The sequence below is a fragment of the Siphateles boraxobius genome, unplaced genomic scaffold (genome assembly GCF_051911475.1).
Source record: "Siphateles boraxobius isolate OS27281-9 unplaced genomic scaffold, OSU_SipBor_1 9, whole genome shotgun sequence".
Taxonomy (NCBI): domain Eukaryota; kingdom Metazoa; phylum Chordata; class Actinopteri; order Cypriniformes; family Leuciscidae; genus Siphateles; species Siphateles boraxobius.
Genome location: NW_027509219.1, coordinates 31,488,683 through 31,512,644, shown reverse-complemented (window position 1 = coordinate 31,512,644; position 23,962 = coordinate 31,488,683). Strand labels below are relative to the sequence as shown.

Here is a 23,962-nt window from a genome sequence, read left to right as displayed (position 1 = left end):
GGAGTTGATTTGTTGTTGTTGAAAGAAGTCTCTTAATGCTCACCAAGACTGCATTTATTTGATCAAAAATGCAGTAATATATTGTGAAATATTATAACATTTTAAAATAACTGTTTTCTATTTTAAAATATTTTCAAAATGTAATTTATTCCTGTGATGAAAAGCTGAATTTTCAGCATCTTTACTCCAGTCTTCAGTGTCACATGATCCTTCAGAAATCATTCTAATATGCTGATTTGCTGCTCAAGAATATTTGATGCGTAGGAAGTTCAAAAATGTAAAAAAAAAACAGCATTATCGCAATTATTGTGGTACTTTATAACAATAATGCAAATATAATCAGAATTATCATTAAGAATAATGGTAACTAAAGCATCCAGATGCATTACCGTAATTAAAATGTGCGACTAAATTTGCTTAATTTGAATGAAAATAAGTTCACGTTGCAAAAAAAAAAAATACACTATATTTTTTAACGCAAAATATTTGTTTTTGTAGGGTAAAATGATACATGTCTTTTTGTGAAATTCACTCAAAACCACTTTGCAGGGGAAGCCACATAGATACAACAAACTAAATCTCTATACTTAAGTCTTTCAAAATAAAGATTTCCTGCGTTCCGTCTCGCCGTTCAGGTCCCAGTAACCAGGCTTGCGTTGGACCAGACAGACCCAGCTCGTCTTCTCTGGTGTCTCTGTATCCAGCACTGGGCTATCGGGCCATTATGCAAGAGATGTCCCCTACTGCTTTTGGTGAGGAAGTGGAATCATGCTTGCCAATTCGTCTAGTTGTCCCGCCTGATTCAGTATGAAAGAATCCTGGGCTCAGGAATGCCATGTTAATCACCGCGCTCGCTCGCCTTCCTCATGCGTCTCACACAGCTTGAATCTGTGATGTGATCCATGTGATTCAGCTGCGAAATGCACCCAGGACTCAGCGTGTACAGTTATTATGTGCCGTTAAATACAGTTGATTGTAGTGGAGTATCGGCACACCCCAGCTACTGTTGACAGCGGCATTGTTTCGGCTAAGAACTTAAGAAGGTGCAAATAGGGAGTGAATGTTTTTCACAAATTGAACTCTTGTAATGGATCAGTCTAAAAAGTCTGGCCACACCTACTCATTCTCTTTGGCACATTTGAGAATAATAGTAAAAGCATTCAAACAAGAAAAGGCATTTTTTTATGAAGTTCCAATGAATGTTGGACACTTATTGCCTGCTTTTCTTTCACTATACAGTCAAATTTATCCATCAAAAATGTAATCATTTTATATTTGTAAAGAAATGCACATGTGTATTGTGTATTTGTGTTCTAAACTCATTTCAAGCATTCAGTCGTGTGTGTTAAATGTTTGAGCTGTATATAATATGTTTTTATCTATGTGACCAAACCGTGATTTGTTTTGTTGCTCTTGCTTTGCAATAGGACTAACAGACTGGGAAGACGATGAGATATTGGCGTCCGTCTTGGCCGTGTCACAACAGGAATACCTCGATAGCATGAAGAAAAACGCCATGCATAGAGAACCTTCTCCAGATAGCAGTTGATAAAGGAGGGTGAAGGCACAATCTGCAACCGAAGCAGGAGGCAGAGACATGGGGATCAAACCAATCACATTCTCTCCATCATCATGCAGTTCACACTGTCCTTCCTTTCCTTCACCCATCGATCCATCAGTCCATCACTGGCCTCAGCTATACAGCAGTAATGGCCCATTGTTGTGATACTCACCTAACCACTCCTTTTCTTTCTTACGCCATTCACGCCATCATCATCATCATCATCATCATCATCATTGGACTTCTTTAGGTGCATGTGAAAATAAACATGACTGATATCATTATTGAATACATGGGGAAATAAAAAGTTATTGAAAAAAAGTCATACTTTATCCTCTTAATAATTGATTAATATAATCTTGTTTTATTTTCTTCTTTGGGATGAAAATTCTCTTTTTTTTCTTGGAATAAAAAAAGATCTTTCTGAAGAAATGTACTTTGTTGGCGTCCTTTTTGTGACGTATCACTTACAACATTTGATCGTTTGTTTTTGGACACACTTGACTGAATTTGTTTCTCTTTAACTTAATTACTTGAAGCACCTTGCAAAACTAATTTCAACATTTTTTAAATATTTTGAATTGGAGCTGGAACAAATGGTGAAGAAGTGTCCATCATAAGTGTCAACTATTTCCATTCTGTTTAAAACATCCTAGGGTGCACCTTATGATGTTGGTTGAGAGAATGACAGAACAAAATTTACACTGTGTTAGTTCATGTGTTGAGTTCACAGAGTTCATGTGTCACAGTTCTGATAGGCTATTAATCTAAAATGTTTCGATTTTTTTTTGGTCTTAAATTCATCTGAATTTGTCGTTTTTGGTGACTACTATCATTCTCAAATATAGAAAATAGTTTTATTAAATAATGAGGTTTTGAATATCTGACTGGTAGTGTATATGGATGCATGTAGCTTTAATGCACTGCTGAAATCTACCAGTCAAGTGTCTCAAAGCATTGCAAGGACATTAAAGTCTGGTAAGTCAGGTCTGCATAAAGTCTTGGCAAACACTATCATTTATCTATCAAAAGTATTTTTGTATGTCATCATCATGGAGGTGAAACCACATCAGGTTTTGTAAATAGCTGATGTGGGACTGCACCACATGCACAGAGCATGCTAGAGAATGAGTCATTATGGCGTTCAACCCAGTCTAAGATCTGTGTGCAAATGTGCGCAATGTTTTTCCTAAATGATTGTAATTTCAACTACATTATATAGTATTTACATTTTTGACGATTTTTTAATTACTAGTGAGTAATTCAATAGTGACTGTTTTTCATTGCTATTCATTAATTAAAAGTGCGTATTACTTAGATACTAGTTACTGTCCAAATGGGGATTCAATTCTAATGTTACTTTTAAAACACAAAATTCTATCGGGTGTTCAGATCTATTCACTTCCAAAATGAATGCATACGAATTGTATATCAGTTTTTTTCTGCTAACTATTCGTTTAGTACTAGTTGCATTTATTAATTACTAGTATCGATTCCAGGTTTATTTGTAGCCTACCTATTTGTGAGACACTCAATTGGCAGTAATCTCTACAAACTGTTTTTAAAATGATATTTTTAAAGAAAATATAAATATATAAAAATTTAGAATAGTCTTCATGATGATTATATGGATCTCATTACAAATGGTACTATAAACAGTTGCATTATTGCATGGATGATTTAAAAATGTACGCGTTAAAAAACCCCTCAAATGTATTCCTGTCATCGCGCGCGCGCGCGCTCTTTCTCCGGTACGTTAGGCAAACGGGAGGTGACGATTCTTAGAATTTTAACCACCGCTCATTAATATTCGTTTATTTAAAAGTTTCAGCGCTGTGATTGGCTGTCAATTCAAAACACTCGAGCGTGTTGGCCGCGATTAGGCGGGTTCGTGAGAGTGGGCGTGTTTACACATGTAAACTTAAAACATCAACAAACGGAGAGTATTCACACAGTCTGTGCGAGTGTTTGAGGGAGAGGTCACATAGACGTTCACTGAAAACGGCGGAATTTGAACTGGATTGAAAACAGACAGTGACGAATCATAACAGACTAACATGGATATGCACTTCTGAGGCGGCTGACGGTGATAGCTGAGGATATCATTTGGGTTTTTATTTTTATTCTTATAAAAACTGAAAATGTTGGATAAACGTATTGTTGACCTGCGTTTGGATCAGCTGGAAGAAGTGAAAGCGAAAAATGGTGAGTTTATTATACTACCGAACTACAAAAATATAAAGATTTTACTTGTATGCCAATGTTTGAATTTGTTCTAACGCATTGTTTTTAAAGTACTCAACAATTAAATGAAAAAAAAAATCGCTTTTTCAATTTCAATGTTATCTTAATCCAGATGCATAATTAAGAATAAACGCCATTCATTCCTGGTTATGTTGTTTCTTGAACATTATTGTGTTTATTTTCAGTTAAAGAGCACTTTGAGAAGCAGTATAAGATGGGAACCCTTCTGGGAAGCGGCGGGTTTGGTTCTGTGTTCTCCGGACAGCGCATTTCAGACGGGCAACAGGTAAAAATGATAGAAAAAAATATTATATACAAATTTTAATTATTTCCCCCTCATAAATGTAGTATTCTAAACAACCTATTATTATTTTTAGGTCGCTATTAAACAAATATCCCGGGACAGAATTCAACAGTGGGCAAAACTGGTGAGTAATCTTTCATATAAATGCATTTTTTCCCCTTACAAGTATTTTTTTTCTTTCAATTAGTCAGCACCTGCTTGAATAGCCTAGGCTAAGAAACAGACTTTTACGAAGTAAAAGAAATATGATTAACAGCGCCCTCTACTGTTTATTATCATTATTAATATTTTTACCGGAACAGCATCGTCTTTATACAGACAGTGACGTGAGCGTGACGATGAGGAACAACCTAAAAAAAGGGAAACTAAGTGGACTTTCCCTAATATGTCAGAATCAGTTTCATAGACCTAATCAAGGAGATAGATTTGGTTTCAAAACAACAAGTACATTTATAGATCCACAAATGTGACCTAAAATCGTAATTCCCCTTTTTAATAACATTTATAACCCAGGGAGTTTACACCTGCAGTAGGGAATTTTAGCAGGGAAAATATGACTGTGGAATAAAACCATATTCAGAATTTAAACTCAATAATGATCATCGTCTTTTTAACTCCCAAAGCCTGGGGAAGCAAACGCGGTCCCCATGGAGGTCGCTCTCCTCCTGTGTCTGGGTGGAGGGTCGGGGTCGGTACCCGGTCACCGCGGCGTCATCCGGATGCTCGACTGGTTTGAGATGCCGGGTCAGGGGTATCTCATTGTGTTTGAAAAACCCCAACACTGCCAGGACCTGTTTGACTTCATCACTGAACGTGGGGCCCTGGAGGAGCCCATTGCACAGAGGTGCGAAAAAGGAGACAGTCTTATTTTGACATTGAGTTCTAACAGTAAACTCCAATACTGATGAGAATTGTCTTTTTCAGGTTCCTCAAACAGGTCATTGAAGCCCTCCAGTTCTGCCACTCCAAGGGAATTGTCCATCGGGACATCAAAGATGAGAACATCCTTATTGACACCCGCACCGGTGACATCAAAATCATCGACTTTGGTTCTGGCGCTCTACTGAAGGAATCCATTTACACTGACTTCGAAGGTAAGGCAGCTTTTGGGTGGTTAATGCGTATTTATGAATATAACACGAATGTGGATCAGGTACGAATGACCCCTCTGTCTGTTTAGGTACCAGAGTCTACAGCCCTCCAGAGTGGATCCTCCACCAGCGTTACAGCGCTCGTCCGCTCACTGTGTGGTCACTGGGCGTACTTCTGTTTGACATGGTGTGTGGAGACATTCCCTTCGAGCGGGACGGCGACATTGTACAAGCCACTCCGAGTTTCAATAAACGCATCTCCAAAGGTGAGCCCTCAATCAAAATGAAATGGGAATCATCGACCCTTTCTACTTTCTTAAAGGGATAGTACGCACAAAAATGAAAATTCTTTCATTTACTCATCGTCATGTCGTTTCAAACCTGTATGACTTCTGTGCTCACAAAAGGAGATATTTTAAGATTTTCAGTTACAATGGGAAAATGTGCAAATAAACTATGTCTGAGTAAACGATGGCAGGTTTATTCAACCTTTATTCCGTTTCATTTCAGAATGCCAGTCTCTGATTCACTGGTGCCTCTCGTACACGCCGGAGGACCGGCCGAGTTTGGAGCAGATTTTGCAGCACCCTTGGATGACGGAGACCTCGGAGGACATGGGAGATTTGCAAGCGGACAGCAATATTAAGCCAAGCCTTTAAATCCTGAATGACTTTTCACACACACTGTTTCGTTTTACACTGGACTTACTGAACTCTAGTTGCTGGCTTCTGGATACTTCCTTATTTATTTTTGTTTGGCTGCCTTCAACATTGGTTTTTGTTTCATATGGACTCGGGTTCTGTGCTTCTCGAAGCTCTGGATTGATGCAGTTTTACTTTATGAGTGAATTTTTCCCACAACTACAGCCATCACAGCTCAATGCAACAGCGGGAAATGTTACTTTTCTTATTTATTGCTGATTATTTATTTTTTCAGCCACGTACTAAGTTATTTGTGCGCTCTGTGGTTCATGAAGTTTCAGAAGCAGCAAACTGTGTTCGTTTTGTTTGTCTGTTAGTGTTGTTTTAAGTTCAAACTGACTTAAATGACAGTGGGTGGACTTGCAGTCACTTAGACTGCGATGATACCTGGTTTTACAGGTTTTTGCTGTACAGTGATATTCTCTCCCTGTTCTAAGGGGTTTCAAAAAGACTGGATCTGCTTTCCAGTCTTTTGATGGGAGGCCTGCTGTAACAATAATTCAGGCTCATGTGAATCTGTTCCCATTGATCAACACACACTCTCAAAGAAGGTGCGACAGAAGAGAAGAGGAACATTCCTGTGGATCCTGTTTACTCTTAATTAACCACTTCACTTGATGGATTCCTCAGAGCCATTAGCCAGGTGGCTTTCGGTTTCTGTCGGGATTGTTTGTGAAATACCTGGTCTGTAACTTAAAGAATGTCGTCAGGACGCTTCGTGCTGAACATTCTCAGATATGTGTCATTTTGTTGAAAGTTCCCAAAGGTCAAAGGTTTGACTAATGTCATGAGGGCTTCAACCACTAACCCACTAGTGATGTTTACTAAAAAGGGCCAAGTGATCTTTTCCTAATTGTTTGATTTCATTATAACACACCAAAGAGATCTGCCTTGTGCTTTATGTGAGGTAAACAGATACATTTGATGTGACCAAAGTTTGGGTCCAAAACAGCATTTCTATGTTCAAATTCTTTGATTTAAAACTTTGAAATTGAATGAATGTGAATTGGACCTCTCCTAACATAATGTGTAATGCATTTGTGTAAACACTGGGGTATTTTTTTTGATACAGTCATTTTTATGAAAAACAAAATCCTTGCCATTTTCGCTTGGGTTGGCACAACAACTTTGCTGTAAATACTTGTGTATTGAAATACTTGTGTGCTGTGGCTGCTGTCACATGATGTTTAATTTATGAGATTCTATAAATAAAAAATATAGAGTTGAAATATCTATATTTAAAGAAACATCTGTCTTGTCTTTTATATTGTTTTGCTCAAGCAAATTAAAAATTAAAAGAGGAACTCCTGCCAATTTAGTGATTAAATCTAAATAGTGATCATCGTTTTCTGCTCACACTTCAAATTGAGGAGATTTTTGAACAGGCTTCTCCAGTCAAACCATTCAGGTTAGTTATTCCCCACAAGTGAAGGAATGAAGAACTCTGCCCTTGCTTTACTGCAATGACCGAAACAACCTTTCCACATCATTTGTTCTAAATCACCTGAAACTGAAACCTGACAGCATTTACCAGTAGACACCTGTTGATGTGTTCAATCACCTTTTTACACTAGTGTTTAATGAGTTAAACTTATTATTTGACTCTCATTGGATCTTTATTTAGGAAAATGTATATTTAGATTATCTGTAGGAAAAAATACATTTAATTGTGATGTTTTAGGCTTAGAGAATGATAAGACTGTGCGGAATCTATTAGGTGCTGCTGCCCCCTATTGGTCCCTGTGGTGCAATACAAATCTGGCTTCTTTACTGCACCCAGGATGTATTTGACTGTACTTTTCCCCCTCCAGTTTACATGTAGTAATGTATTAGTAGGATAGTTCAGCTAAATACAAATGAAGCCATAACTGATGGACTGCTACGAAAGTAGCAGATTTGGATAATGGAAAATAAATGTCCAAGGTAAAAAAAAAAAGAATCCCCCGGACAGTTACGGGAAGTGATTTTGTGGGACGTCAGCCATAACGAGCACATCTGTGCTGTTTCACCAGTCTTTTAAGGCTAAAGTCTTTGTTTTCATTGAGCAGCGGTGGAGAAATTATCATTAAGCTCTGTATCATTACAGATCGAGCGGATCGTGTGGGTTTGTGTGTAGAATAAGTTCATGTTCGATGATGATGATGGCAGCAGCAGGCAATGAAAGTCCAAACAGAAGCACTGAAGATAAAACATCATCCCGCAGACAGAATGAAGGTAAAAAAACAACTTAATTTCATCTATACTAGGCTATCTCTCTGATTCAAACGTAGGATTCAAACATAGGACTCGATGCTTTGGCTGTCAGATCAAATGCATTTATTAAAGAATGAATATGGTATACAGTATGTTATATATGTTTACATGTAGCTTTTACATGGTAGGCCTACTAACCGTTTCAAGAACACCATGGTGCTTTTTGCATTCAAACAATAAAAGTTATTTTAAGTATGGTAACAATGACATGAACCCAAGTTGCAACAGTTTTGTCTTCCCTTTTGTGACGTACGATTAAAAGAAACTGGCTGCATCCGGAATCACATACTTTCCTTCTAAATAGTTGGCAAAAAAAACAGTATGCTACAATCGAATTATGTCCGAATGCACAGTTCTCAAAGAGTATGCAAAAAGTACCCGGATGACCTACTACTTCCGGTAAATTCTGAAGTGTGCTTAATGCCTATGATGGACACTTTAATATCCCATGAGGCCACAGGAGAGGATTTGTTGATGGAGGTGAAATGAAGCAACACAACTGATGCTGGTAGGTCACATGATAACGACAACATGTCAAATGTAGTAGCCTACTACGTCCAGATTACATTCGTACTACACACACATGCATACTATATAACATACATTTTTATCGGTTGTGAAGTAATTACTTAAGTAATTGAATAAGTAATTACTTATTCAAAATAAATCCCTACTTAAGAGAGCATGTGATTTCGGAGGCAGCCACTGCTTCTCGAATGAGATAAAAATGGATGACGTCACTTTGTAGTCGTCACAGTAAGCATCACACTGGTTCCCTCGAGAAAAACCCAATAGGCTTTTGGATTATCGCTAAAAACAAGCTCTGTGATCAACAAAAGTTTATGATACTTGCACATTTTGTCCATCAAAATAATTATCACAGATTAAACAACTTTTATGAATTTTGAAGCCTATGTATAGTCGCCAGAAGTAAAAAGCTAAAGGTAGGCTATAAATGAACTACACCACAGTCCCACTAATTCACTAATAATAAAGTTACCATCGCTAAGCTTCCGACAACTTTTTCAGTTTTATCTAAAAACATTTTCCCAGACTGTTTGAGTTAGAATAGTTTATAAGAGCACAATTATTAGCATAACAATGTTGTAAAAGTGGACTGAGTTTACGTGTTCGGCGTGATGACGTTTAACCTCCTCGACAGCCTCTATACTTTAGTCCCATTTAGCTACTTGTTAGCAATAGCTTAAAAAAAATATTGATGTCTTTTATGTAGTAGAATAAAACGTAAAAAGTGTCTTGAGCTTGTGTTCACCACAGACCTTATTTCAGGCATTTAACTAAAATCCCATAAAAAAAAATAAAACATTTTCTTCGGGACGATGGAACCGGAAGTGCTAAAATGCTAACTCGCTTCCGCGTTGTGATGTCATATCTGCACCCATAAGCATCATATAGATAGACGCCCTATCGACCGCTACTGCCTATTGGCGCGGACGAGCCGTGGGGCCGCCATCTTAAACCGGTCACCCGCTCCATTCAGTGTATTCTGTTTGGTGCAATGAGCTGCCAGCGCATTTAATTAATCATATCTCACTGAATACCGAACTGATTTTCACACGTTTTTTTTTTGCTGCAAAGGTCATACACGTAGCTACGATACAGGACACATTGAATATTTTGTTCACAAAATACAGGTCCTTCTCAAAAGCACAGTAATACCATGGTCAGTAAACCATTTACCGGTGGTTTTGGCACTGTGAGCAGGTGCCAGGTCGTGCTGAAAAATGAAATCTTCATCTCCATAAAGCTTTTCAGCAGATGGAAGCATGAAGTGCTCCAAAATCTCCTGATAGCTAGCTGCATTGACCCTGCCCTTGATAAAACACAGTGGACCAACACCAGCAGCTGACATGGCACCCCAGACCATCACTGACTGTGGGTACTTGACACTGGACTTCAGGCATTTTGGCATTTCCTTCTCCCCAGTCTTCCTCCAGACTCTGGCACCTTGATTTCCGAATGACATGCAAAATTTGCTTTCATCCGAAAAAAGTACTTTGGACCGCTGAGCAATAGTCCAGTGCTGCTTCTCTGTAGCCCAGGTCAGACGCTTCTGCCGCTGTTTCTGGTTCAAAAGTGGCTTGACCTGGGGAATGCGGCACCTGTAGCCCATTTCCTGCACACGCCTGTGCACGGTGGCTCTGGATGTTTCTACTCCAGACTCAGTCCACTGCTTCCGCAGGTCCCCCAAGGTCTGGAATCGGTCCTTCTCCACAATCTTCCTCAGGGTCCGGTCACCTCTTCTCGTTGTGCAGCGTTTTTTGCCACACTTTTTCCTTCCCACAGACTTCCCACTGAGGTGCCTTGATACAGCACTCTGGGAACAGCCTATTTGTTCAGAAATTTCTTTCTCTGTCTTACCCTCTTGCTTGAGGGTGTCAATGATGGCCTTCTGGACAGCAGTCAGGTCGCCAGTCTTACCCATGATTGCGGTTTTGAGTAATGAAACAGGCTGGGAGTTTTTAAAAGCCTCAGGAATCTTTTGCAGGTGTTTAGAGTTAATTAGTTGATTCAGATGATTTGGTTAATAGCTCGTTTAGAGACCCTTTTCATGATATGCTAATTTTTTGAGATAGGAATTTTGGGTTTTCATGAGCTGTATGCCAAAATCATCAGTATTAAAACAATAAAAGACCTGAAATATTTCAGTTGGTGTGCAATGAATCTAAAATATATGAAAGTTTAATTTTTATCATTACATTATGGAAAATAATGAACTTTATCACAATATGTTAATTTTTTGAGAAGGACCTGTACAACCAATAGTACGGTAATGTTAAATGTTAAATCTTACTTGTGAAAAGTAATCACCGAGTGATGGTCCGCCGATTTGAGCAGGAATATGCTGCACAGTGCTCTGGCATCTACTGCTGCTATGCAACGCAAATAGGAGTATGACCGGTTTAAGATGGCGGCCGCATTTCTTGCGCCACAGCGGCCAATAGGGCATCTATATGATGTCTATGCCTGCACCACTCTATTGATTTGATCGTTTTGGTTTGCTGTTAGTGGATCTCATGTGAGTGACAGGTTGTCTTGCCCAACACATCATCAGAGAAGAGTTGTCGCTGCAAGAGGGAGAAGTTATTTTCCTTAAAGATTACGAGGGCAAATCAAAAATATATATATAGAGATATATTTTGCACGAATAAATAATTCATAATTCATAATTAATAATGCGATATTCCATTTAAAAATAACAACTGGAGTTTGATTTCATGGTGATTATATTACCACATTAAGCCAATTACTTTCTGATATGTATCAGTTTACAGGATAAATGAAGATTCAAAAGAATAGCTTTGATAAATAGAGAAATCAGATTTCCAGTTTTTGAAACTTCCTTCATGTCTATATAGTCCACCTGACCTAATCATATTTTTGAGAAGATTTCTCAGGAAAGTGTTTGCCCTTCTCACATTCTGTTATTATTTCATAGTGAATGCCATTGATAAATGAACTTGCTTGCCAGGAAAGCGTTTCCACATGCAGCAGTGTGAATGAATCGTCTGTAAGAAGTGTGCTTTCATCTGTTTAGATGTGTCTTTAACTGATGATAATGACTAGCTGCATTCAGAAAAGTGAGAGACGTCCATGCATGTTGGTGTTTGTCAGTGAATATTATTTCCAGATTCACACTTTCAGTAAGTCTTTACAGATGCATTTGTGCCTATAACAACAAAATATTCCTGAGTTTTGTCTCTCACACAGTTAAGATGATGAAGTTCATCAGTCTGGTGATTCTGGTGATCCAGAATGCATCGCTCATCTTCAGCGTCCGCTACGTGTGGACACTGGCTGGAGATGATTTTCTGTCCACATCTGCTGTGGTGATGGCAGAGATTCTTAAAGTCCTCACCTGTCTGTTTCTCATCACGATGCAGAAGACAGGCGAAACATCTTCCAATGGTATTGCTTGGGTTGGCAGAACGATTTTACTCTAAATACTTGTTTACTGAACAATGTAATGTGACTGTTGTCATATGATGTTCCATTTAAGCGATAAAATTTTGATTTGAAATATATATTTCAAAAGAAACATGATTGTCTTCTTGACCATTATATATATTTTCTACGGATAATAAGAGAGAACTAAATAATGGTAAATATAAAAGTCAAAAATATAAATATCGATTATATGCATGTACTGCCTTTTTGTATAAGAATTTATTCAAATAAAAACTATGCAATAATGATACAATTTGTCTTTGCCTTTATTTTTAATGTATGTATTAAGCCACTTTAACAAATATATACTATCAAAATGAGCTATTAATAAATCTGATCAATGTAAAATATTATTACTTAAGAGGAGAAATGTGTATTGAAGCAATAAAGATGGGTATTTTTACTTTTATACGCCACATTTCTCAGGCTTTATAAATGTTGTTATATCTGTGGGGGTGTTTGTTCAGCCTCAAATAATGCCAGGTGAAACTCATTAAGTTCAATATGAATCTAACCTGTGTATATTTCTTCGCTATAAACTTTTCTTTTTACCATTAACTACCATTATTACATTATAAAATGTTTATTTCTCATGTTCTTAGCTCATGATAATAAGACTACGCAATGATTGTGTGCTTCTGCCATCTAGAGGTCCCTGTAGAGCAACACATCATTCTTCTTGAGAGACAGTTGCAATAAATTTTTTTTTCATATTTAATTATTATTGAGCAACAATATTTTAGTTACCTTATTACTTTTAGTTACCTTGAATTAAAACTAGATTTGAAATGTAATAGCCATATGTAATTTAGATATAATTTGTTTTTCAAATATTACAGTAATAATATATTATTATAAAAAATATTTGTTTTCCAAAAACAAAGCCGAAAAAAACGCATGCTTCATTGCTTCCATTTTCATTATTCTCTTTTAGTAACTGTAAACTAAATTTCTTTGGATTTTGTCAGTAAAGTCTCTGTGGATCAAAAATACTGTGGCTATGAAACCACCTTAATACCACCGGAGGAACCATCCTAATACCACGCCATTTGGTTTCTTCAAAGTGCATATTCAGAATTTTCTCAGAACAATGCTATTGCTAATCCCATCGTAATTTTGAGGTACTTTTTTTAAAATCATAGACAGTAAAAGAACGCTTTTTATGACAATTAATATGATTCGAGGCTGCACGCGGGCGGCGCTAATACGTTTCTGTAGTTCAGATCGCGATAGAGCGAAGAAGAAGAGCGTGAGCGCGTGTGATTGGTCGAGGCTCTCGCGAACGGCTACAGGAAGTGATTGTGTGCTTGGGGACGTCAACACTTTTCCTCGAGCACCTCTGATCATTCCGACATCATTCACCGCATATGTGAGCTGTTTCATGGAGCAACGGTGGGGAAATTATCATCAAACTCTGTAATCAATGCGGATCGTCTGAATTTGTGGGCAGAATTAAGTTCATGTTCGATGACGATGATGATGGCAGCAGCAGGCAAAGAAAGTCCAAACAGAAGCACTGAAGATAAAAGATCATCCAGCAGGCAGAATGAAGGTAAAAAACAACAACAACAACATGATTTCTTCTTCAGTATGCTATCTCTCTGGTTCAAACACCTGACTGTTTAAGGACTCTGCTTTGGCTGTCAGATTTAATGCAATGAAGTATGAAAATGTAACATGGTGACCATAGTTACACACCCAAATTCCATGTCTACCACAGCCTACTATAATATTACCATTTGGACATACGCCATTGTAGTGTTTAAAGTACTATGTAAATAACATGGTATCTGAATATAGGACTATGCTATTGTACCAGTATCTTGGAGGATGTACATGAGTATGACAATCATTCAGGAATTTAGCAAAATGCCATGATATTACCATCTGATATAAATGTAAAATGGTAGTACCGACATGGTATTTTTTGTAAAGGTTAGCGTAAGAATATTGTAGAGCCCAAATAATGAAAAATCAAGATCAAAATACAACACGTTGTGTCATCTCTCTCCTTTTTGACCCTCTGATGTATGAATTATAAAATCACAAAGGCTAACAATATCTATTTTTTGGTTTTACTAATAACACAAATATAATCACTCCCAATTTACTTTGAGAGTGTTGCACATTTGTCCACTGCAATAAAGAAATATAGTTTCCTGAACAAACATTCAAAAACTCAAACTCCAAAAATTATAGTTAGTTAATGCATTTGGTATCATGAACTAACACTGAATATTTTTGCAGCATTTATTAATGTAGGTTAATTCTGTTCATTTCTACACAATTAACCATTTATTATGAACAAATATGAATAAACAATTCTGTATTTTTAATTTAACAATTTACATTAATAAAACTGGTAATAGTTAATACCTAATGCATTAGATAATGTTAACAAATTGCCTGATATTTTTGCACCAATTTCTCTGCCATTGTGTAAAATGTGTAAAAATTCCACAGTAACAGAACTCTACATTGTAATAGATGGCATGCGCATAAAAAGGGATAATCGTGGCAGTGATTTGCTCTTTGAATTTCCTCAGACAGTGTATAAACTCCAATTTCATCTTGCAGACAAAAGTTCTTTTCATATCATCATGTGTCTTAGTGAGTTTTGACAGTGTGGCAGAAGGTGTGTGTTGTACGTCAGTCTGTCTGGATGTTTGCCATTCTTTACAAAAACTGAAAACTGGCGAAACAGGATCTCGTTTTCACAGTTTCTGTTCGTCGGGTCTATAGAAGGATTAGCTTGAAGCCTGAGATTTTTTGTGATTTTCTCTTAGATAATACAATCATAAAGAGTTTATTTTTTGTATTTCCTTTTTGCCTTTATTTCGGTCTTTCATCTTGTCTTCTCACATTTTAAGTATTGTGAATTAGCTTTAGCTAAAAACACTGATACATACATCAGATGACTGTTTAACTTTATCTATGTTTTTTGTATCTGTCCCTGTCTAAATAAACTTAAAAAAAAAAAAAAAAAGGATCCAATTTTAGTTTTGTAGTTTTGGCCATTTGGTACCCAATAATGTGTCAGTGAACTCCTGCATTAATATGTTTCTACACGCAGTGGTGTGAATGAATGGAGTGTCTGTAAGCAGGGTGTTGGCACCGGATTGGGCAAACATTTGCCCAGTGTATAGGTGTGTCCTAACTGAAAATACAAGTAAAACATTGACTAGCTGCATTCAGAAAAGTGATATGCTGACGTCAGTGTTCAGATCCGTTTCCATTTTCATGCTTTCAGTGAAAACCGGCTTTTTGTTGACCAAAATATTCTCATGCTTCTCTTTTGCAGTCAACAAGAAGTTGAAGTACATAAGTTTGGCTATTCTTGTGATCCAGAATGCATCGCTCATCCTCAGCATCCGCTACGTGCGGACGTTGCCAGGAGATCATTTCTTCGCCACATCAGCCGTAGTGATGGCAGAAGTTCTTAAAGTCTTCACCTGTCTGGTCATCATCATGATACAGAAGAGAGGTGCGTTCACTGGAGTTGTGGCCTGTTATGGTGCAGCCTGCTACACGTGTATAATATTTCGGGATTGTTCACCCAAAAATGACAACTCTCTCATTTACTCACCCTTATGTCGTTCCAAACCCGTTCATCTTCGGAACACAAATGAAGATATTTTTAATGAAATCTGAGAGATTTCTGTCCTTCCATTGACGGCTACAAAAAGTTCATAAAAACATCGCAAAACTAATCCATATGAATCGAGCGGTTTAGTCAAAATTTTCTAAAGAGACTTGATCGCTTTATATGATGAACAGATATAGTCAGTGGAGGCACAGAAATCTTTTAGAATAATTGATGACAATATTTTTCATATTTGGGTGACTAACCCTTTAAATTCAAAGATGGTTCTAACAAGATTAATGTCTTATCTCACAATACTTTTTGTGTTGAGCAATATTTATGTTGATTATTATTTAAAATAAATGTCATATTGATATTTTGTTTTATGCAATGACACTCATATAATACATGTTAAAGCGTTAGTTCACCCAAAAATGAAAATTAGCCCATGATTTACTCACCCTGAAGCCGTATATGACGGTGTATATGATGGTGTATATGACATTCTGCTTTCAGACGCATACAATCAGAGTTATATTGAAAAATGTCTAGGCTCTTCCAAGCTTGGTAATGTGAGTGAATGGCTGTTTATCATCTATTCATGATAAAAGTGCTCGACACGGATCTGGGGGGTTAATAAAGGTCTTCTGAAGTGAAGCGATGCGTTTGTGTAAGAAAAATATCCATATTTAAAACTTTATCAACTAAAATAACTAGCTACCGGGCAGACAGACGTACGCATGGATTTACGCCAAAAGAGTAACCCTTGAACTTGACGCAGTTGCCCAGCCCTGTTAGTTTGAACCGCGACAGGCGTCAATTGCCGGCATTATGTTGTGCGTCAAGTTCAAGGGTACTAAAAAAAAAACACCACTTCTACTACTACTACTTCTACTATTATTATTCAGCAGTGTGTCTGATAACAATGTGTCTCTTCTCATTTTTTTTTTGTTTGTTTTTTTGGAAATGCAGGTAATGTGAATACCTTCGTATGGTTGTTGTATGACTCTATATTCATCCAGTATTCAGACACACTGAAGTTAGCAGTTCCGTCACTCATCTACACTTTACAAAACAACCTGCAGTATGTGGCCATTTCCAATTTACCAGCAGCCACTTTCCAGGTAAGACTTCTCCACAATTTGTGTGTGTGTGTGTGTGTGTGTGTATATATATATATATATATATATATATATATATATATATATATATATATATATATATATATATATATATATAAATAAATACAGTGATGTGAATAAGTTAGGACACCCACGCTAAAGTTGCCTAAAAAGAGGAATAAAAAATCATCTTTTGGAAATTAATCTTAATGCCTTAATTAAAAAAATGAGGAAAAATCCAACCTTTAAGGGCACCAATTTTCTTTGTGAATGAATAATGTATCATAAATAAATAAATGTTCTTCCTTAAAATACAGGGTGCATAAGTCAGGACACCCCTATGTTAAATTCCCATAGAGTCAGGCAGATTTTTATTTTTAAAGGCCAGTTATTTCATGGATCCAGGATAATATGCATCCTGATAAAGTTCCCTTGGTTGGATTTTTCCTCATTTTTTTAATTAAGGCATTAAGGTCAATTTCCAAAAGATGATTTTTTATTCCTCTTTTTAGGCAACATTATCATGGGTGTCCTAACTAATTCACATCACTGTATATATGAAATAAAGTTAAATGATATGAAAATATGTCCACAAAATGTAAACTAAATGAAGATGTATTTCTCACCCCAAAAAATGTTATGTTTAGTAAAAACAAGGTTGTCAGTGTAGATTTTAAACTTACAGAAGGTTGCAATGATTCATTTTATTTTTGTAGGTCACATATCAGCTGAAGATCTTGACCACAGCATTGTTTTCAGTGCTCATGCTGCGGAAGAGTCTGTCTAAAATCCAGTGGATCTCACTAGTGCTGCTGTTCGCCGGTGTGGCGATCGTCCAGGTGGAGCAGGAGAGTGGAAAACAGAAGGAGGCTTTGACCGGCACCAACCAGAACTACTTCAAGGGCTTGGTGTCCGTGATTGTCTCGTGCTTGTCCTCCGGGTTTGCCGGCGTTTACTTCGAGAAGATCTTGAAGGGCAGCTCTGCCTCGGTCTGGATGAGAAACATCCAGCTCGGGATCTTCGGGATTCTTTTGGGTCTCCTCGGCATGTGGTGGAACGATGGCGCCGCCATTGCTGAGAAAGGCTTCCTGTTCGGATACACTCCTCTTGCGTGGGGCGTCATTTTCAACCAGGCGTTCGGCGGCCTTCTGGTGGCTGTCGTTGTAAAATACGCAGACAATATTCTAAAAGGCTTCGCCACCTCTTTTTCCATCATCGTGTCCACTATCACGTCCGTCTACCTCTTCGGCTTCCACGTGGACCTCATATTCACACTGGGCGCAGGATTGGTCATTGGAGCCGTCTATATGTACAGTCTCCCCAAACCAAACACCAGCCCTTCCAGCACCAGCATATCTTCACCCAGCCACAGCAATGGAAGAGACTCGGAGCTGGATGCTTTCCTTCCAAAGTCAGTGCTGGTGAAATGAAATGAGCCACCTTATCTGTGTCCCCTTCCATTAATCGCTCTTAACCTCTCTCGTGGAAGTCCTAACTCTCTCCTCTTTCTCATTTCTCTCTGCTGCTGTGGGTTTGGGTGCTTCTGTGAACACGTCTAGGCCAAATGAATTATTTCATTAATTTGAAAAGCACAAACCAGAGAGACGTAGACTTAGATTTCACAGTCTTCAGTTGTCGTTTTTTTTAATACCAAAAACAAACAGTGGCATTTTTCACCTGGGATATCTGTTGAAACACTTTCCAACATCTTCACCTCCCTTCCCCGTTTGCCTTAAACAGTATTTTCCTGTTAGACAGCTCGATCTCGGGGGAAGAAGACATGGAGCAGATGAACGTTGGGTTGGATTGACTTGAAATCTACTGGAGGAATCTCACAAAACCTGTAACTTCCACTTCAAAATGAAGGGAAAAAAAAATCCAAGCCTATTAAGTGCTAAAACAAACGATTACATTGTAAATTTAAACGCATTTAACTTTCAAATTTCAAAATCAACCTGAATTAAATTATCTTTAAAATAAATACATTTAAAATTAAATTATATATATTTTTTTCACTTTATGGTAATGCAAATTTAGAAAAGGAATGCGTTTATTTGTTATGAAAACAATGCAAAAGTCTTATTAAATCTTAAAAAGACCATTAAATCTTAATGGTCCACATAACGCTAGGCTTAATTTTCTTCACACAAAATATAATTGATGATTTTTGGTGTGAAATTTACCCAGGTATCATCTTGACAGGTTTTGTGAGATTCACCCAAAGCTTCTTCTACATGCTGAGCTCTTCGCCCCCAAATCATTGTCTCGTGTAAATAGAGAAAAAGAAAAATAATGGTTGAGAAAGCTGTTTGAATGTGTGCCATGTTTAAAGCATGGCAATACCTCAAGGCAACACCTCTAAGGTTTGTACAGTGGCAAAGAGCTTGTTTCACTCGTGTCTGTAGCAGTAATGTGGCACTTTGTCGTCTGCGTGTTGAGTTTGGTTTCATGCTGGGTGATTTGGGCTGATATAGTAGAGGAATCAGATCAAGGGAAGCTTTTAAATCCGCTTGCAGGGAATTATAATAAAAGTTACGTTCATCTCAAACATTTTTCTCTGCAAGTCCTCCTTACCCGTAATCAATGTGTTAAGCGATGCCACCCTTACAGGGCATGTCTGAAAATGAGCACTAATTGAAATTTAGCTCCATTAATGCCATCAAAATGTGTTTTAATGTGCTTGAACTTGAAATATTTGACGGACAATCACTTAACACATTGTTTCCATGTGGATTCTTGCTTTACAACCCTCGGCATTTTCAGCTCACAGCTCTTTACTGTTCATGAAACAAACTAACCTGCTCATTTTCTAACCAAATGGCACCTTAGTGAAAGCTCTTCTGTTTCCTTTGTGTGTGCAAATGTCTGCGTCTCTGTGTGAGGGGGACTAGTTTTGCTTAACCAACAACTGGTTAATGCTGTGCCTTTCTCAAGCAAATTGTGACTGAATGGTAACTATATATGTTAAAATAGTTCTTACACTGTACATAATATCAAAATAATATCTTCTTTTTATAATGCAAAAAAGTCAAGAATTGTGGATTTATCTTATGTAATGTATTGTACAAACAATCTTGTGCACATATTTGATACAAATATGCCAAAACTGTTCTCAGTAAATCCCCACACACCTCAAGAGAACGTCCTGATATAAAATGAATGTTTTATTTCCGTTTTTTTGCAGTAGGAAATATGCTCACCAGAGCACATATGGAAATTTGGTCAACAGGTGATGGATCATATTGGGGAAATATATTGTTGTGGTTTGGTAAAGAGGCTTTTGTTGGGGTTTAATATGCATGTCAGAATTCATATAAGCTTAAAAGAACTGGATTAAGTGCTGTAAAGGAGATTTTAATTATTTTGGGTTAAGTAATGTTGGGTTTGTTTACTCTGGTGGTTTATAAGCACTAATTGATTTTTATTTATTTATTTTTTTTAGTCAACATGAAATCTGAATTGCTCCGTTTACTTTATTACATGCTGGTTGTCTTAATGTGCACAAATTATCTGTGCACATTATTTCTAAGAAAGAAATGTATGTTTTATCTAAATATAAAGATTTCGCCATCCTCAAAATTGCTTTCTATGGAAGCTTGTTTCCGCCACAGAATAAAAACATAAAAAAAGTAATTGCAACTTTTAATCTCACAATTCTGACTTTATGACGCGCAATTGCAAGTTTATATCTCGTGATTCTGAGAAAAAAAGTCAACATCAAACAAGCTTCCATAGCTTTCCTTTTTGCCAGTTGATAATGTAGAAATTTTATGGATGCTTAATGTTAATGTAATAAATAATATTACAATAACAGCAAATAGAAATTGACATAAAACTTACCATTATATGTAATACCTGCTTTCCTGATGAAACCAATTCCTTTGTGATGGTAAAAAGGCTTGCGAATAACTTTTCATGTTGACTTTAATTCACAAATGGTGATTCTACTAGTTCCCTTCAGCTCTAAAGTTGATAGTCTAGATCTTAAACCCCATCATGGGCTTGTTTTTAAAGACTTTTTCAGAAACTAATGAGCCGAGAGTGGCCTCAGGCAGCTTAAGCATGTGTGCGTGTGTGTGTGTGTGTATGTTATCTAGATATGATTGTGTCTGTGTGTGTGTTTGGGTATGAGAGAATTTACAACAAGCCATTTTATGACACAAAATCATGCAAATCCTTCATATTTGTTTATGAGAGTTTATGATGGTGTTTGACATGATGGCCTTGAAAGATATATCATCATGAATATTAATTAGGGTGACTAAAGATAGAAGTATTTTCAGTGAATCACAAAGAAACAAGTACAATGTGGACTGAAAATACTGTATTTGTTTCTTTTGAATGTTCGGCTCATTGGTGAATAGATCTGATTTTATTAAGAACTTGAGCTGAAAGCGATCGCATGTACAAAAACATGAAACGTTGCACATGTCCAGTTGAGATTTATGTTCAATCTTGTGTTCTGTGACAACGGTTTACTCCTCGTCATTGCAGAAAGACTGCACAGGTTTCATCATCACAGCTGATAAATCAAGGACGGCCTCTGTTAAGCCCTGTCTCTTGCACTATGATCAATATTGTAAATAGTCTGTGAAGAGTTGAAGTACAGCCCCTGGTGGCTAATTTCTTATAGTGGCCTCTTTCTTGAGGCTGACAATAAACATCTAATAGAGAATAGAGTTTCTGTTTCTTATGAGCTTCAATTTTTTTATCTTTCGTGTGCGTGTGCGCGTGTGTGTGTGTGCGTGTGTGTATTTTTAGGATTATTTCTATTTTTTTAGTTAAAGCAATAATTTACTGACAATTTCTCCAATACTCTCATTGCTGTGATTAAGGTAATATATCTGGATTTTCCACTTTGTGGTTTTGTGGTTTAGTTACTTACTAATTCCCATGTGTTCTTTAGTGATTCTCATTTCTGTAGTTTAGTCATCTTTACGCTAAAATAATTATGTAATATTTAATTTACTCCGCATAAATTAAATGCAGTAAAACATATGCTACCCCGATGGAGTTAATAAAGGAGAATTAGTCGATCATGAACTTCTCATGATTTGCTGATTGAGATTTTCACACATCAAACTACTTTTTCCCACTTTACCTGTAAAAACAGTTTAAAATCATTTTTTAATCATAAAACAGGATTTTTTTTGCACATGCTGACATAAGAAATGTAACCAGAACAGGTTATTAGAGGTGCATTTGCTTCATTTGTGAGCGAGCATAGCTAACCATTAATTGATCTCTTGCATATTAATGTTAATAATATGCATATTGCATATTAATGTTAATTGCATATTAATGCACCCCTTATATATATAAAAACTGCATGGCCAAAGTATGAGAAAACTTGAACCCCACATCCATTGAACCTTTAATTTCATAAACATTGTAATTAATCAGGCAGTCGTTCCTCCCTTGAAGCTTTCATCTTTATGGATTTGCATATCGAGTCTTTGTTCCTCTTAGTAATGGGTGTATTTCAAATCGCCAAAGCTGTTCATTACAAAGGTGTCATACTTTCAGTCTAATAATGAGAATTTCTATCAGATACCTTTAAAATAGGAGCACAATTACATTCCACAAAGGAGCAATGTGAGATCGCTGGGTATTTACTTTGGCATGGCTGTATGATATTCAACAATGCATTGCATGTATAAAAACGATCAAACACAGATAAATATGTATGTATATATAATGCCAAAGTCCACATATAGTGGAGAAATACATAACACCATATTATTTCTCTGTTTCTCTTTGTTAACTGTACAATTAATGTGTCCTTTCTCTCTCTTTTCTGTTACTATTAGTCCCAAGGCTCCAGGAAAGAAGAAAGGAAATTGACAAAAACATGATACATGAGAAGAGATGATGAGAACACATTGTGCCTACAGGTCCTATACACTCCTGCCCTATTTCCAAAGGAAAAGATGAGGGTTATGTTTCAAGTGCCGTATTATGCTCACAATATTAACTCCGTTACAAGTGACCGTACTTCTAAACTAAACTGTGCTGACTGATCTTATGAAACCTCATATTTATACTGATACCTCACTATCACTAATGTTATGCATTTTATATGGTCATCGATTGAAGGTGTAATATTAATGCAAACAGGGAATTTTTATGTTTTGTATGCTGGAACTGGAAAAGTACTTTTTTTCAGTGGCCTCATCAAATTGGGAATTCAAAAGCTGCTGCCTTATTATAATATATATTCTTTATTCTCTTATTGTAGTTTTGCTTTTTTACTAATAAGTGTTTTGCCATATTGTGTGTTCATTGGTGCTTTGTGTATTAGTGCCTTTAACATTTCAAAAATGAGTTTCAAATATACTTTAAATAATCAAGCAGACTTTTCTTTCTCCACAGTGCACTTAAGAAACTCTATTTCATGTTATATTATCATGTTATATATATGCAAATGAACTTTAGTTCACCTCTTTAGAGTATAAAAACTACATTTCTGATCTAAACATATCGTGTATGCATATCACGTGCTGTGCAAGTTTTGTTTTAAAATATCTATTCTAGATTATTTTTTATTATTATTGGCTGAGCAGCAGTCATATGTGATTGAATTGCAGTGGACATATTTCAACCATGTAAACATACAATTACCTTATCATTTCACAATCCAAGTGAAGGGACCTAAAACTAAACTAAATGTTTCAGAAGATTAATCAATATTATTGTTGTATTTGTGTTTGGAATAAACATGGTTTCGAATGTGATTTGCCTTGTTGATGTTAATACAAAATTATGTTATAATATTATTAGCTTGAGTGGGTTTTACCCCAAAATCCCTGGTGTAATTTTCCCCACATTATTGTTCACCCGATGTGATCTTTTAATCCGGCAAGAATTCCTCGATTAAGGTGTAATTTTTCAACAGAACAGTCTACATTTTTAAAGAGAGCATTTGAGTGAATTAAATGATTTTTTGAAATTGATTTGTTATAACACTCGTTGTCAAAAAAAAAAAAAAAAAAAATATATATATATATATATATATATATATATATATATATATAATTTTGTATTTATTTATTTATTTATTTATTTATTATATATATATATATATATATATATATATATTTTATTGTATTTTATTTTATTGTACAGAGACTTTTAC

General features: G+C 36.5%; 3 protein-coding genes across 7 annotated transcripts in view; all 3 read left to right on the top strand.

Moving 5' to 3' along the window:
* otud5a (OTU deubiquitinase 5a) overlaps positions 1–1,993 on the top strand; it is a 28,314-nt gene extending 26,321 nt beyond the window's left edge. For 2 of the 4 annotated variants that reach the window (XM_077224294.1, XM_077224295.1), the window contains exons 8-9: positions 636–752; positions 1,428–1,993. In XM_077224294.1, the coding sequence (XP_077080409.1) occupies positions 636–752; positions 1,428–1,549 (239 nt within the window). In that variant the 3' untranslated portion in view covers positions 1,550–1,993. The remainder of the gene's footprint in view (positions 1–635; positions 753–1,427) is intronic. The other 2 variants (XM_077224296.1, XM_077224298.1) reach the window with 1 other exon arrangement.
* Positions 1,994–3,470: 1,477 nt separating this feature from the next.
* On the top strand, positions 3,471–7,148 carry pim2 (Pim-2 proto-oncogene, serine/threonine kinase). The gene is made up of 7 exons (XM_077223977.1): positions 3,471–3,766; positions 3,991–4,091; positions 4,183–4,233; positions 4,733–4,953; positions 5,034–5,203; positions 5,290–5,466; positions 5,711–7,148. Exons 1-7 carry the CDS (start codon positions 3,703–3,705, stop codon positions 5,857–5,859), a joined length of 933 nt encoding a protein of 310 aa, XP_077080092.1. The 5' UTR covers positions 3,471–3,702; the 3' UTR covers positions 5,860–7,148.
* Positions 7,149–7,908: 760 nt separating this feature from the next.
* slc35a2 (solute carrier family 35 member 2) lies at positions 7,909–23,559 on the top strand. 2 transcript variants are annotated; one of them, XM_077223975.1, is made up of 5 exons: positions 7,909–8,115; positions 15,425–15,607; positions 16,679–16,830; positions 17,544–18,238; positions 22,638–23,559. In XM_077223975.1, the coding sequence occupies exons 1-5, from the start codon at positions 8,034–8,036 to the stop codon at positions 22,669–22,671; spliced, it is 1,146 nt and encodes a 381-aa protein (XP_077080090.1). In that variant the 5' UTR covers positions 7,909–8,033; the 3' UTR covers positions 22,672–23,559. The 2 variants fall into 2 exon arrangements, with proteins under 2 accessions (XP_077080090.1, XP_077080091.1); XM_077223976.1 differs by lacking the exon at positions 7,909–8,115 and adding an exon at positions 13,404–13,675.
* The last annotated feature ends 403 nt before the right edge of the window (positions 23,560–23,962 follow it).